This window comes from Arachis duranensis, chromosome 2 (assembly GCF_000817695.3).
Source record: "Arachis duranensis cultivar V14167 chromosome 2, aradu.V14167.gnm2.J7QH, whole genome shotgun sequence".
NCBI classification, from domain to species: domain Eukaryota; kingdom Viridiplantae; phylum Streptophyta; class Magnoliopsida; order Fabales; family Fabaceae; genus Arachis; species Arachis duranensis.
This window is the reverse complement of record NC_029773.3, coordinates 6,458,254-6,474,735: the sequence shown is the minus strand read 5'-3', so window position 1 is coordinate 6,474,735 and position 16,482 is coordinate 6,458,254. Positions and strand designations below refer to the sequence as shown.

The following is a 16,482-nucleotide window of genomic DNA, read 5'->3' as shown; positions in this document are numbered from 1 at the left end:
TTAATTTAATGTTGTATATACCTAGTCAATGAATCCGTTACACTAGCAATGGCAACTCGCAGTTGACTTTTTAATTTCGGAAATGTTTGATAATAAAAGAAAATCAGCAAAAAACAATCATAACTTGTCTTATTTAATATTTATTAATTATTGCGATAATTAATAAATATTAAATAATGTAAATTCTGATTATTTTTTGTCTTCCTAACATTACTCAATTAATTTAATATTGTATATAATCAATTAATGCCTCACTATCATAGTAGTAAATTAAGCTACAATTACATTTTTAGGTAAATTTTTTAGTATCTATAATTTTAGTGTCTAAATTTCTTAACTTGCCCTTTATGATAAATTTTAAATATTTAAAAATTATTTACTTTTTAAATTTAATATTAACTTTTTTTTAGTAAATTAGGTAGATATATATAAATACCATAGCTTGCACCTACATTTTAATTCATAATTGAAAAATATATTGTGGCAACAAAGGGAAAAACAAGAATGAATTGGAAAACAAAGTATTGGGCTTAGAAGAAATCACTAATAGTGTAAGGCCCAAGAAAGTGAGAGTTAGTTGTGTAAGCCCACATCCTAGTTGCCAATTGTTTATAAGCACTTTCTGTAAGATGGTATGAGTCCCAAAACAAATATTCATTGGGTTTGTCACATAACTCAAAATGCTTATTCCCTCTTTTACCCCCACAACTGTACTCTCCTCTAAATGCTCCACTCCCACAGCATGCTGATTTTCCTTCCTTCAAACCTACATCAAATCAAATACTTAATTAATTAACCACAAATTTAAATTATTAATTATATTTAATTTTCATGTATTCACAATGTAAAAGTATTTTAGCCAATGAGTTATAGCTCAAATGGCATAGTCTCCCCATACTCAATTAAGAGGTTGCGGGTTCGAGTCTCCTATCTTTGATAAAAAAAAAATGTAAAAGTATTTTAATTTATAGTATTTTAATTTATAGTTTGTGTTTTTTTTATTTTTATAATCAGTCTTTTCTAATTTTAAAATTATGTGAAAAAAAAAGGAGAAACATGAGATAAAAATACAAAATATAATTTTATTATTTTTACTGATTTTTTTAACAAAATTCTAAAAATAAAATCTTGGAATCCAAAATTCTTAAGGGTAATTCAATCTAAACAATAATTAATTAAGGAGTACTAACCATATTTAAAGGGGTGGTTGATCATTTGAGTTACATCAGCATTGAAATCATAGAGAGAATATTTGAAGCCCTTTAGCTGCTTCTCCAATTTAAAGAGAGCCAAAGATAGAGCTTGATTATGTAATTTTGCAAGTGATGAAAGTTGTTGTAAGCAGCTTCCATTTCCATCTGACTTTATTATTCTGGTCCCTGGAAGGCAACCCAATGGTGGCAGATTCATGAACACAAACTTTCTAGCCCCTTTCTTATATATTCCCTGCCAATACACCATACCAATATACCATGCATCAGCATTTATATTTATATTTAGACTTATTACAAATAGTTTTGAATAACCCTAATCATCAATATAATAAGTTAATTAATTAGAAAAGCAAGTAGATTGTCATACTATATATTGTCATCGACTATGCTACGTGTATACTAAAATTAGCCACTAAAATCAGTCACCATTATAAAATATATATTGGAATATAAGTACACATTAAAAATAAATTAAATATACATGTATTTATACACAAATATATTAGTAACTGATTTTGGTGTACAAATAGTATTTTTGATGGTGATAAAAGATGTATTGTTTGCATATTCCACAACTAGAGTTAACTTAAGAGTAATGTGTTAGGAAAAATAAAAGGAAATAAATATTTTTTTTCTCACAAACTTTCTGTTTAAAAAGAATAATAATTAAAGATCTAAAGCTTTTCTTAACCTTATAATAAAAAGACTAAATTTAAACCTTAATTATTTGTAAAAATATTTTCTAAAACTATACAATATTTTTTTTTATCAAGTTGACCTTAATGATGATAATAATATAATAATAGAATAATTATATTATACCCTTTTATTAACTAGCAACTATTTATCTTATATATAATATTATAATTACAAATAATTATTTTAATATCACTTTTCAATTAAAATTAAATATCTAGACAGAAAATGATTATTGTCTAACTCTCATATGAAGAAAATGATTATTAGCCATCACCAACTAAAAAGTTTATAGGATCCTTATCTTATATTTCTAAGATCCCATTATGTGCCATAATCTAACTCTATATTTGAACATATATATAGAGGTGCCATAAATTAGAACTCTATATACCTTGATAATGGAAGTGATGTTACCAACCACCATGTCAACATATTGTGAGTGAGAGAAAGAGTTAAGAACATCAGATTGAGTCAAGAATGGGCTAAGGTAATCGTTGGTTCCAATGCTAAACATGTATACACCTCTTGATAATAACATTTTAGCTTCATAACTTCCTAACTTGTGCTCCAACCATGTTGCTACTTTCTTGAAGTGATCTCTAGCTTGTGTTTTCAGAGGTATTACCTGAAAAATAAAATTGATGTTACAAATTATCAAAGAAGTATAATACTAGTAATTCCTGAAACATATATAATCATTTATTTATGTGTCTCTTTTTATCCGTTTAAATTTTTAGAAAAAGTAATAGTATGATATAGTATCGGAACTTTTATGATCACCAAAAAATTTAGAATTTGATTGTTATTAGATTAAAAAAATTCAGCATAAGACTAATAAAGAAAAAAAAAGTTCATACAAAAAATTCAAACAAAAGAAGCTCTTATTTAACGGAGCGTGTTAGATATATAATTATTCTTGTAGCTCCTCCTATCAATTTAAATTTTTTGGAGAAATAGTATTATTACAGTTCCTAGTTGTCTTTTTTTTTATATTTAGTTCCTAATTTCTTTTATTAAGTTCACTGAAATAAAAAAATAAAATTTAAAATGGAAACAACAATAATAAAAGTAATAATTATCCTTTAAGAAATAATTCATCAGCTCCACTACTATTTTGATGTGACTATGAAATAGAGACATTTGAGGTTATAAATTACTTGCACAATATATATCAACAATATATTTGGAAAGAAAATAAAGTAAAGGGGAAAAAAAATATGAAATGAGAACTGATGGGATCATCTTAGTCTTATTTGTTGGCCACATAGAAGAGAAAATAGAGAAAAAGTGTGTAAGCTAAGGTTATATCACTTTCATTTCTAATTATATTTTCCTTGAATTTAATTTTCTAGCACTTTTCCTTAGATTTCGCATCATAAATTGTAACGTAAGGTTATAACATAATGCAATAATTGATGTATAATTTACGAAAATTTGAACAAAATTGATTTTTGATTTGTGGACTATGTATGATTTTTCAGAAAACGTCTTAAATGTTCTTCATAAAATTTAAAAAACAATTATAGTTAATTAGTTATATATCCTTTTCATGGAATCGACTTCTATCCATGAAATGACTCCTCCCAGATCATTTTTCCACACACACACTCTATCTTTTGTCTTTGAAATTCTTTCAAAATTATCTCTATCATGCATTTCATTTATAATTTCATGGTCAAATAATTAATTAAATTGATTGGTTGGGCCATGAGTGATTTATTGATTCTGGTCTTGTTTGGTGTCATGGGTCCAATGACTACTTGTGCTTGTACTGCTTCTTGTCTTTGAATCACAGTTGTACTTGATGTTTGACCTATCACTGCACCTTTTTCATGGACTCTCAACTTTGAGAAAATTTTGTGAACGGAAAAAATATTATTTCTATTAATATTAGAGGCAAATTATAGATATATTAAAAATGAGAAACTTATATAAAGTGGTAACTTGTGATCGATATTAATTGGTATAATATACTCGAAGAGATTGGCAAGATGTGTGTATGTGTGTTATGCAAATGATGCGACTCTTAGGATGTATTTGTTTACGGATACGGAATATTAAAATAGAGATATAAAATTATGTTTGTCAAATAAAATATAAATAAAGATATTATGTTCAGGAATAATAAATTAGTGTATTTTATATTTTTGACAGAAAGAATACAGAAATATTAATAAAAAATAATTTATTTTTTTTTTATTTTTATTAATTTTTTAAAATTATATTTTTTATTATTAATCTTTTTTCCAAAATTTTTATATGAAAAAAATTAGAGTTAATTAGACTTTCATAATTTATTCTAGTTTATTATCAAATAAAAAATAAGACTATTAATTTTTATATCTTATTTTCAGTGTCTTATCTTATCTTATTTTTATAATCAAATGTAAGCTTTAGTGCTATTCTAAAATATTAAGGATTTATAAAATATTGTTTTGCTTTTTTGTTTTTAAGTTTTATAAGATGGTTTTCTATTTGCGTTTTCTCTAAAAATAATTGTATAATTTACTTTTACCATCAAGTGTATTTAACTATTGCAAATAAATAAATAAAAATGGTAGCTTCACATTAATCACATAATTTTGTTCTTAAGATATCCACCAGCACTATTCTCTTTTTTCTTTGCGTGTCTATGTTATGAATACAAATAATAATTCTTTCTCAACATTAGGTTCATCTCCACCCTAGCTTCTAAAATTGATATTAATCAATTAAGTTAAAGAAGAATATTAGAGAGTCAAGACCAGTAATTAATCATTAATATTTAAAAATATAAATTAAAAATATATTATTAAACTAAAATAATTAAATTAATAACTAAAAGTGTTAATAAAAAATAACAAATTCTACTGGTTTTTGAACTTTTCTTATAAGCTAATTAATCTATAATGTGAACGTGGTTATCTAGCTAGCATTATAGTCATCTATATATGCTTGGCGGCAAAGTAGTGTACGTAGCATATAATTTATAATTTGGTCAATTACTAACAGCTATATCACTAGCTATGTTCATATAAAAACTTGTTCAAAGTTCCATTAAGCTAAGCTTTATACACTAATAACTAATAACATGTGAATGAAATAGTAGTAGGTGCATTCGGACCAAGGAAAAAGCTCATCATGTTTATTATTGCTTAGCTTCTAAATCGTTTAACAACTCAATAGTTTAGCAATTCCGTGTTGAATTTGTACTTGAATATATATAACTCAGAATTTCTAATAATACAAGAAAAATAATGTTTTTTAAAATAAATATATTTTTGTATTTACTTACCGAACCTTCAAAAGTTTCAACAAGAGCACCTGCTCCACCAGACGCAAAGTTCACTCCACCATAGAATTGTGTGTAATTACCAGGTTGTAGAAATGGTGGTATCAATGGCAGGTTCGCATATTCAGCTACAAATAAAAACCAAATAATCATATATTAATTACAACAATATCGATCCAGATAATAGTAATTAATTTTAATTTGTGCTACACATGATAATAATGAGTACTCTTCTTTATTTTGATTACTCATGATTAATTATAAAATAAAATAAAATAAAATATACACTTCACTAAGATCATCGGATTACAACATTTCTGTGGCGATTTTTACAACCGTCACTATTAGCGACGATTTTAACGACAACTTCAAAATTGGTATAAAAAATAGCATATATAATATAAGAAAACTTTTAAATGTACTGGGAATACTGGTGTTTTAGTTGTTTTAACCGTTGATTTCAATTAATATATATTATATATATTTTTTATAATTTAGATCAACGGTTAAAATAACTGAAGACCAATATTCCTGATATATTTAAAACTCTTCCTATAATATATAGTATAAAAAAATTTTAAATGTTATTAAAATATCTATATTCTAATAATTTTAATTGTTAATTTTAATTAACATATATTTTATATAATTAAAATCAACTATTAACATGATTAGTATTCTAAAAATACTTGAAATTTTTCCTCTAATATCAGATACGTAAGAGAAAATTAAGATAAGATAAGATATGAAAATGAAAGAATGTTGATTACCTATAAAATCTGAAATCAAGCGACCATCAGAGAATCTGCCAGTGGGGAAGTTGAAGTAGGTTTGACCATAAGGAAAGAAATTAGCTTGATCATATGGTGTTGTGTTTATGTAATTGTTGTTTCCTGCATCTAAGAATGAATCCCCAAATATGAACAACCCAATCACATGCTTCTTATTATTATTGATACTTCTTCCAAGGGTTGGAGAGAAGAAAAGAGTTAGAGACAACAAAAAAAGCAGGGAGAAGATACAGCTTGCTATGTTTGCCATCATCAACTTCATTCATTATCACTCAATTAATAACAAACATTTATACATGTGTATGTGTGTGAAGACAATTAATTAATTAACATATATATATTATATGCTATTTTGGACTAGTCAACAGCAATTTAATTGGAGGATATGTTACTTGATGATTCCATATATAATAATGATGATGTGAATGAAATCATCACAATTAAGGACATGAATAAAGAATAATTGAGATGCGTCTTTATTAATTTTTTAAACCTATATATTAAGATTTAAAATGGTTATAAATATAATCATTTTTATTCATTTATATTTATTTTATTAATTTAAATTTTTTTTAAAAAAATTCATTACATAAAAATAGCATCAAAACTTGCTTCTATAACTTAAAAATCTAATATTTGATTATTGTTGACCTTAATTAAAAAATAAGAATTTAAACATACAACAAATAAAAAAAATGTCTAAATAAAAAATTCACACAAACTTAAAAAGGATATTTGCATATAAAAGTATGTTAGAGATATAATTTTTTATATTTTTTATTAGATTATGCTTTTTGAGAAAAATAATTTTACAATAAAAATGTCTGAGACATTTTTTCTTTCTTTAACTGTGTTATTTTTAGATATTTTTATTTGAAATTCGAAATAAATGAGAGAATTATAATAATTTTTTTTGAAAGTGATGTATATAACATTAAAGTAAACTTGTGAAACTACAATATCTCTAATTATTCCTGACTCATGAAATAAAAGAGCAGTTGATTCCAGCCACAACCATAGCCGACACAGAATTACATAGATGTTAAAACGCTTGTTATTTGGACGTGTAATGCATGTTTTAAAAGGTTTAATTTTATTTAGCCATGGCAATTTATAGAATAAAGTTTTGCAAATCATTAATGTTTGAATGTTTTGGTGAGATAAAGAGAGAAAGAGGGGTCCACAGAATAGGTGAAATATTTTATGTGGAAGTCTCTCATGTGAACCGTTAATTAATTTCCTATACCTTCATTTTTGTTTGATTTAAGCATACCCATCTCGTCACGTCATTAAGTTTTCTTATTCTCACATGGTGCGAGTCCAATGTCATTATGTGTCTAAATTTAATATATATATATTTTTTACCGTATCTTTTAATCCGATAAAATAAGAACTAATAGATTTAAGTTTTATTTAAAGGCTTATCGCTAGTTAATGAAGAACTGCATATACAAAATAAAATTTAAACACTCAAAACTTGTTTAAACAGACGAATGAATTGACTACTCAACCAACTCAAATTGATAAACTAATATATCTTTTACATATTGCCAAAAAATAGTAAAAAAATTAAAAAAAAATACTCACAAATTACAAGAAGTTTTAAATTCATATTCTTATATTTTACTCGTAAACTCTATTTTAAAGCATTATACCAATTTTAAATTTATATCTAAATTTTTTAGCCTCTTATTCTAATATTTAGATTTTTTATTTTTTATTTTATTACTAATTATCAATTTTTTATATTTTCTCTCATATTAGTTCGTATTGACTATCTATAAATTAAACATGACCACTTCTTTCGTATGGTGCAATAATATTATTATAAAGATAATTTTTTATTTATCTTAAGATAAAATTTTCATTTTTTTCGACTGATGAATATTAAAATTAAAATTCTTTAATCATAAAAAAATATTCTAATATTATATTATAAAATTACATATCCTAAAAATTTAAACTAATAAATAAAGACACATAAATAATTATTTTATTATATTTACCTAACACTCGCATTCAATTTTTTTTTCGGTCAACAAACTACATGCTTTACACTTTTGACATTATTTAAAGCGTGCGTTTTTCTTAGAATATATGTCTCTGTGTGTGTATCTATGAGAACAATGAGAATGAGACGAGTTTGATTGAGGCAAAGAAAAAAGTCAAACGCAAAACAAAGTTGAATTCAGATTATTAGATGGGAATAATGGGATCAAGTTTATCATCTTGAATTTTAGGGTATATCATATATATATGTGATTGCAACAACAAAGTTAATCTGAAAACAGTTATTTATACATTTGTTATGTTACTATTATTATATCTTATATATACATGATTATCTTCTTCACTTGCATTTAAAAAATAATTAAACATCCCCGGCGTGATCCATGACTTTATTAATTACTCAATCTTTTGTCCAAATATATTTCCAATTGATGATAATATAATATCATTATTATTCATTAGGGTTGCTTGGTTGAACAAAAACATTCTATAATAATTTTTTTAGGGCAAGCTGTGATCATAATAACAAATACAACTGTTTCGTTTTAAAGAAGAGAATAATTAAGGGTGATCTTAAGATTTTGGAGAATATCCTTGTGTTATATATGACTTTGTAAAAAATGAACTTAGATTGGAAGAGAATCTCATTTTATATAGGTAATAATTTATTTGATCAATAATAAATTTTTAAATGAATCTTAAATAATTTATAATGTATTAATCTTTGATCTATTAGATTAAAAAATATTGTAAAAAAAATTTTAAATTTTTAAATTGCCTAATTTACTCACTTGTCTCTTTAATTAAAGAAGGTTTAATTATTCTATTGATCTCTATACTTTTGCGAAATTTTTAATTAGGTCTCTGTACTTTTTTTCCTTTCAATTGAGTCCTTGCACCAAAATTTTTTTAATTGGGTCTCTACACACTTTTTTTTCCCTTTTATTGGGTCCCTGCATCAAATATTTTTTTAGTCCGGTCCCTATAAAATTAAGTTAATTACTGTCAAGAGAGACCTAATTAAAAAAAATTAGTGCAGGAGCCTAATTAAAAGAAAAAATGTATAAGGACCTAATTGAAAATTTCGCAAAACTATAGGGACCAACAGAATAATTAAACCATTAAACAAGTATTAAAAATTTAAGTTCCATCTTATTGTTAACAACAAATTTTTAAATAAAATTTATAAATTTTTTATTAATTTTGAGAATAACATATATATTATAGTGTCAATACGTTAAAATAGAATTCTTCAAAATTATATCATTCATATGTCTTTCACTTTTTTTTTTTTCTTGAAATAATATTTACTTTAGCCTCATAAAGCCCGCTACTTATTTAAAATAGAAAGCCCATATTCAACCAAACTTGTTGCTTCAGAGAACCTGCAGGGTTTGAATACCAAAACCGTACCAGGGCCTCAAAAGCCCATTTTCTATGAAAAAAAGGGAGAAAAAAATAAGTTAGCATAGAAAATTACCAATTTTGTTTTAAAAGATTCAGTTTTCTATTAAATAATCACTGGAAAAAAAAGAAATGACTTTTTGATTGTCAAGGAATAATCTCAATTTGATAAAATGCACCAAAGATAAAGAAATATAGTAAAGAAAAAGTAATCAGATTTCAACAAAAAATTTTACATACATTATTAAAAAAGAGTTTAATTTTGATACACTAGTTAGTATAAAATATTTTAAACAGTCGTATAATTACATCCGTTCTTTTGGATGACTATTCATGTAAAAGGTAGTTATTTTTGTTCATGTAGCGTTATGTAATTGGTTACACGTGTAAAACTATTTTACACTAACAGTACATCAAAATTAAATTCTTATTAAAAATATGAGATCTTTCTATTCACCAATTTGTTAATTTAACATTTTTTGTGTTTTTTATGCAAATGGTAAACAATTAAAAAAATGAAAAAAAGGTCTAGTGATAAAAAAATTCTCTCAATTTTTTTATGTGACTGTTAAATAATTTTTTAAGTATTCCAACAAAAAAACTGAATCAAATACATGAACCGTTTTCCACTTATAGAAAAAATAGTGCATTTTGTCAAATTAAAGTTATCTTTTGTGGTCCAAATGTCATTTATTTTTCAAATTATTTTAATAAAAATTTAATATTTTGAAGCCAAAATTAAATGATATGGTACTCCATTTAGCAGCTATCAATGCAAGTTCACTCAAATAAATGCTGAAGATTGTATTATCCGGCACCACCAAAAATTAAAAATTAAAAAAAAAAAGCCTTAATTATTAGGCTAACCTAAATATATCTCTTTCGATAAAGAAAAATGAAAAGACATGAAATGAAAAGACATGAATTGAAATTGATGTTTCTTTCTTTTTCTAATGTGGACGTGAACCTAAATGTATCATTCATCGCATTATCTGAATGATATATAGTCAAGTTTGCAATTGCATGCAGCTTTGAAACACTTTATATATTCATAAACTTCGATCCATTCCATCATTTTCGTTTTAAATAACACGCCCCGTTAATGAGTCACCCATCACTCTCTCTCTCTCTCTCTCACAGACACACACACAATCAAGTTATTAATTGTCTCAACATATTAATTAGACTTAGCTCTCCAATTGACCAATCTATAGGAGCAAAATGCCAAAAGGCAATTATTATTATTATTATTATTATTATTATTATTATTATTATTATTGTGTAAAACTAACGAATGTCGGATTATTTAAGATAGTAAATATTTTATACTCTAATTAAGTCCTAGAAATATCAAATATATAAGGGCATTTTAGAAAAAAAAAATATATGTGAAATTACACGGTTGAAAAGATTTAGGCTCTTATTAATTTCTGTTAGATGAGTTCGAGAATGAAGAGTGAAGAATTTGAAAAAAAAAGTAAGAAAGAGATGAACAAAAAAGAAGTAACAAAATAAAAAAGCTGTTGGTAAATTGAAATTATCATTGAGAGAGAGAGAATTAGGGAAGATAAGAAAGAGAAAATTTGGTAAAGATGAAAGTTGTTATTCATTCGATATCATTTCTACGTTACATGCTTATCTTTATATAATTATACAAAAATTATATTTCTAATAGACAACACCACATTGAGCTAATTAACTAACTAACTTAATATGTCTAACTAATTTTGTCAACTGGCAACTTTAACTAACTAATGCTAACAACAGCAATTGATTAACTAATAAGTTTAGCTCCCTAAGTCTATTGATTCAAGTTATAGCCTCCCTCAAACTAGGACTATGAATGTCCAGAAGGCCTAGCTTAAAAATGTTATGTGAGAAAGGTCCAAGTGCTAAGGCTTTGGTCAAGAAATTAGCCAACTGGTTTGACAAAGAAACTGGCGTGAGGTATGTGAGGTCTGAGAGGTGTTGGTTTTGAGCAGTATGACAATCAACCTCGATGTGCATAGATCTCTCGTAGAAGATAGGATTAGTGACAATGTGGATAGCTGATCTATTATCTCAGAAAAGTGTGATGGGCTTTGTTAGCGGCATGCCCAAATCATTCATGATGTAGGATAACCATTGAGTTTTGCATGTTGCAAGCGCCAAACCTCGATACTCAGCTTTCGAAGATGATCTCACAATAGTGTTCTGTTTCTTGCTTTTTCAACTGATGAGTGACTTTCCAAGGTAAAAGCAATGGTCAGTGATGGATTTTCTGGAATATGCACATGTTTCCCAATTTGCATATGAGAACCCTGTGAGCTTAAGTTCATTATCAGCTAGGAAGAACAGATCAACTGAGAGACATCCTTTTAAATACCATAGAATCCTGTGAGCAGCTTGCAAGTATACATCTATTGGACAATCGATGAACTGACTAAGTCTTCCCATTGCATAAGCCAAATCTGGTCTTGTGTTAGTTAGATATAAGAGCCTACCAACTAGTTATCTACATTGAATTCGATCTTCCAATGCAGTGCAACTCTCCCTTGACAATTTTGATGCACAAGTATAATTCATTGGAGTGCTAACTGGTTTGCACTCTAAGAAGCCAAAATCTTTGAGAATGTCTAGGGCATACTTGCGTTGACAAAAATAAATCCCTTTTGATGAGTGAGTTACCTCCATGCCTAAAAAGTACTCCAAGTCCCCAAATCTTTAATTTTAAAATTTTTATCAAGTAGTTTCTTGATTGAATCAATTTCAGCAATATCATTGCCTATCAAAACCAAGTCATCCACATAAACCATGATGATTGTAACCCTCCCTCGAGCTGTGATTTTGGTGTATAAAGAATGATCTGATTCTGATTTAGAGGAACCAACTGAGCTCAACATTTCAGTCAATTTTAAATTCCATTGCCTACTAGCTTGCCACAGGCCATAGAGCGATTTTTGCAGTTTACACACTGAGTTTGCTGCCAATTAAGATTATTGCAGCCCTGGTGGAAGTTACATATAGACCTCTTCATGTAGATCTCCATGTAGAAAAGCAGTATTCATATCTAACTACTTGATATGCCATTGCTTTGCAGCCGTCAAGGCTATAACCACTCTCAAGTTGACATTCGAACCACTGGGTTGAATGTGAAGTCTACACTTTCGATTTGTGTAAAACTCTTGTCCACCAACCTGCCTTTGTATTTTTCGATAGTTCCATCGGGAAGGAATTTAATCCTGAATACCCACTTGTAGCCTATGGCTCTCTTTCCATGAGGGAGTGTTGTGATTTGTCAAGTTTGATTCTTCTTCAGAGCCTCAAGTTCGCTTTGTATAACTTCTCTCCAGCAAGGATGAGCAACAGCTTCCTCATAGTTACTAGGAACAATATTTGTAGCAACAACCAAAGAAAAAACTTTGTGTTTTGGACTGAGTGCATTATAAAAAATTTGCTACGAAATAGGATACCTGCAAAGAGGATTAGTGGAACCAGAAACCAAATTATTCACTTTACAATGATAATCCTTGAGATAGGTTGGCAACTTTTTAATTCGTGTGAATTTTCTATGTTCAAGTGGTTGGAAATTTTGATGTGATGCATGTAAACTATGATTTTGTGGTTCTTCAATAATGTGTACTAAATGTGCAAGTTCATTAATGGTGTAATCAACAAATTCAGAATTCGAATTTGGTGGTGTTAAAAAATTTTGATGGTTTTGGTGATGTGCAAGTGGAACATGAGTTTGAGGCATGTGTCATAGGTGAATGGATCAAAATTACAAGGTTGGTTGATTTGTATTTGCTGTAAAATTTCCGTGCGATTGTGCAGACCATAATCGTGTGTAGAATATGGAAAATGACTTTCATAGAAAATAACATCTCTAGATATAAAAATTCTTTTGGTTTTCAGGTCAATAAGTGTGAATCCTTTTGTTCTTTCTTTAAATCCGAGGAAAGAACATCTTTGTGCTCTTGGGTCTAGTTTAGTTCTTCCATTTGTAAGAGTTGATGTATATGCAAGACACCTAAAAACTTTTAAATTAGACAGATCAAGGATGTGGTTGAAAAAAAAATTCAAAAGGTGATTTCTCATTGAAAAATTGACTTGGCAGTATGTTGATGATATGCACAGCATGTTTTACAGCAAAACTCTAAAAGCATTTTTGGCATAGATGAGTGGAATAGCAATGCTCTAGCCACCCCTAAAATGTGTTGGTGTTTTCTCTCCACTATACTATTTTACTGTGGAATTTTAACACATGAAGTGTGATGCACAATGCCTTGGAATGCATAAAATAATTACATAGTGAACTCAGGACCATTGTTAGTCCTTAGGCACTTGATAGTTTTATTGAATTCAGTTTGAAAGTTTTTAACTAAATTTGAAGTTTCGGACTTTGCTTTCATACAAAAAATCTAGGTGTATCTACTCTTGTTATCAACTATGGTTAGAAAATATTTGTGAGCATGAATAGAAGAAACTGAAATTGGTCCTTAGATATCAAGATGCAGCAAAGCAAAACAAATACTAGATTTAGAATTACAATAAGAGAAATGTAAGCGTTTTTGTTTTGCTAAATGACATGAGGTACATGGATTTATTTGTTCATTACAATCAATGAAGGAATGAGTTTTGTGCATTATTTGTAATCTATTTTGAGGGACATGACCTAATCTAGTATGCCAAAGTGCATTTATTTGAACTGATGATACAATGCAAGTTGTAGTATTGCTATTTGTGGAAAATGCTGTTGCACAAGTGAGTGGCAGCTTTGCTGAATTATGCATGCTATGATTATTGTGTGTTACAGAATTAGAATTAAAAGATTGTCTATCCATTGTATAGATACCATTAGCATATTTAGCTACTCCAATCCTCTTTGAAGTAGCTTGGTCCTGAATCTCACAGATTTTATTATCAATTAGCATTTGACACTTTAATTCATGAGTTAATTTTGAAACAGAAATCAATTTAAATTCAAAGGTTGGAATGAATAGCACATTTGAAAGAAACAATTGATTAGAAAATCTAATGGTGTCAATGATGCTACTAGTCGTGTGGATACCATTAGGCAATCTAATAATTATAGGTTCTACTTGGTAGTGTGAATAAAAGTCATTTCTGTCAAAAGTAACATAATCTGTGGCCTCTGTGTCTATGACCCAGAGGAGGGATTTTGCAGTAACAAAGGATGAAATGTTGCTACTGTATTTTAAAAAAACAGTTTTACCTTGATTCTTGAGAGTAGTGTTTGGAGAGTGTTGAACCTGGGTTGTGACTCGAGGTTGCTGTTGAGCCTCTTGTCCTTTGAAAAACTTGATAATTGCTTTCTTTTGGTGTGAATTGAGATCATAACTTGGCTCCTTACTAGCTTTCTTGTGGCAATTGCCTAGACTGACTTGGCTGAGATCATCATTTCTCTTCTCAGCATGTGGTTCAACATCAGTGAAATTGATGCTGCCAATTTGTTGTTGCCTTTAGTGGGGGTAGCAAGCCATGCTTTTTGTAGCATGTATCAACAGTATGTCCAGATTTGTCATAGAATGTGCATTGCATTCTGGTATCTCCTTCTGCCTCGGCCTCTCTCTCTATTTCTTTCATCATTTGGCTGATAAGAAGGTACTGTTTTGTTAAAGAAGATTTTTGAATCTTGGCAATCATTGAATTGTCTTTCATGTTGTATCAATATGAAGAATGCAGTATTTATATCGGGCACAAGAGTCATCAACAGTAGTTGCAATCAAACAGCAGTATATTGGTCATTAAGACCTCTCAAAAATCTTGTTGTGTAATTCTCTCTTCTGAATTTTTGCATCGCATTCAGTCTACATATGCATGATTGTACACAATGAGTGTATTCTGGAATTGGCCTGAAATTATTCAAGTCTTCCCAAATTGATTGTAGCTTCATGTAGTAGGCTGTTATAGTTGCATCTCCTTGCCTGAGTTGAAAGATATTTTCTTGTAACTCAGTAACTTTGAATTTGTCACTTTGATAGTACCTTTAATTTGTTTCAATTCTTTCCACAAGTATGAGACATTGTTGTTCCAAATCACACTTTCTAAGATTTTTGGATTGGGGGACACAGTTATCCATGACACCAAATAAGTATTACACCTCTCCCATGCTTCAAATAGTGGATCGAGTTCATTCGGTTTCACAATGGATCCATCGGTAAATTTCAACTTGTTCTTTGATTTCAGAGCTAAAAGCATGCCTCTACTCCATGAACTATAATTGCTTGCATTCTGATAAACCCCAATTTTGTGGTTTATCTTGTGCTTAATTTGGGAGTTTTTATCAATATTTCTCGAACTTATTCACAAGAAATGCATGGTTTTGTGTTCACTTTCTAATATTGCTCCATGATAGAAAACATGCTTATTTTGCCTTAGAATTGCTATATTTTGATCCTCTTTATTGCCATTCGATACCGTGACATATTTGTTGAGTGATTTCAGAATTAATAGGGTAAGAATGGCCTAGAAGAGAGAAAGAAAGTATGCACAAGATGAAGGAACATGAAGATTTGGATTTTGAGAACTGCAGCACCGACGCGCACGCATACATCACGCGCACGCATGGATGAGGATAGCTGGAAGCGGCGCACAAGGATGGACGCATCCGTGCAGGCCAGAGAATTCCAACCGACGCGCACGCGTGGATCACCAAAGCAATCGGCGCGCGCGGGAAGTTGCACGTGACCTCATTAAAGAAAATCGTGCCTGGCGATTTCTGGGGCTCATAAGGCCCAATTTCAAGCTGTTTCTGCATGAAAAAGACCCGAAGATGCTAGGGAGAAGGGGGAGATCAATCATTTTACACTAAGACACATTTTCTAGTTTTTTGGGTTCTTTGTTCTTCTAGAGAGAGAAACCCTTGTTCTTCTCTAGATCTAGCTTTAATTTGATCTTCCCTTGTTGAACTCTGAATTGGATCTTGTTAATTACTAGTTTTGATTGTTTAATTTGAATTTCTTAGTATAATTTTGCTTAGATCTTGTGTTAGTTTATGGATTCTTGTCAATTGTCACTTTATACCCATTGCATGAATGTTATAGATCTTGATTTGTTGATGTTGCATTGATGATTTCTATGATTAATTGTG

At 28.7% G+C, this 16,482-nt stretch overlaps 1 protein-coding gene across 1 annotated transcript; it reads right to left on the bottom strand.

The window, feature by feature from the left end:
- Nucleotides 1–425: 425 nt before the first annotated feature.
- LOC107473195 (GDSL esterase/lipase 5) lies at nucleotides 426–6,263 on the bottom strand. The gene is made up of 5 exons (XM_016092745.3): nucleotides 5,955–6,263; nucleotides 5,188–5,312; nucleotides 2,305–2,538; nucleotides 1,191–1,446; nucleotides 426–766 (listed from the first exon to the last, which is right to left on the bottom strand). Exons 1-5 carry the CDS (start codon nucleotides 6,235–6,237, stop codon nucleotides 531–533), a joined length of 1,134 nt encoding a protein of 377 aa, XP_015948231.1. The 5' UTR covers nucleotides 6,238–6,263; the 3' UTR covers nucleotides 426–530.
- Nucleotides 6,264–16,482: the final 10,219 nt, after the last annotated feature.

Bases quoted from the DNA above. Each gene is read 5' to 3' on its own strand.
- LOC107473195 (XM_016092745.3), bottom strand. From the start codon at position 6,237: ATGAAGTTGATGATGGCAAACATAGCAAGCTGTATCTTCTCCCTGCTT. The intron at 5,313-5,954 runs GTAATCAACATT...TTTTATTTGTAG, and splicing joins CTTGATTTCAGATTTTATAG to CTGAATATGCGAACCTGCCA. The intron at 767-1,190 runs GTTAGTACTCCT...GATTTGATGTAG, and splicing joins CAACCACCCCTTTAAATATG to GTTTGAAGGAAGGAAAATCA.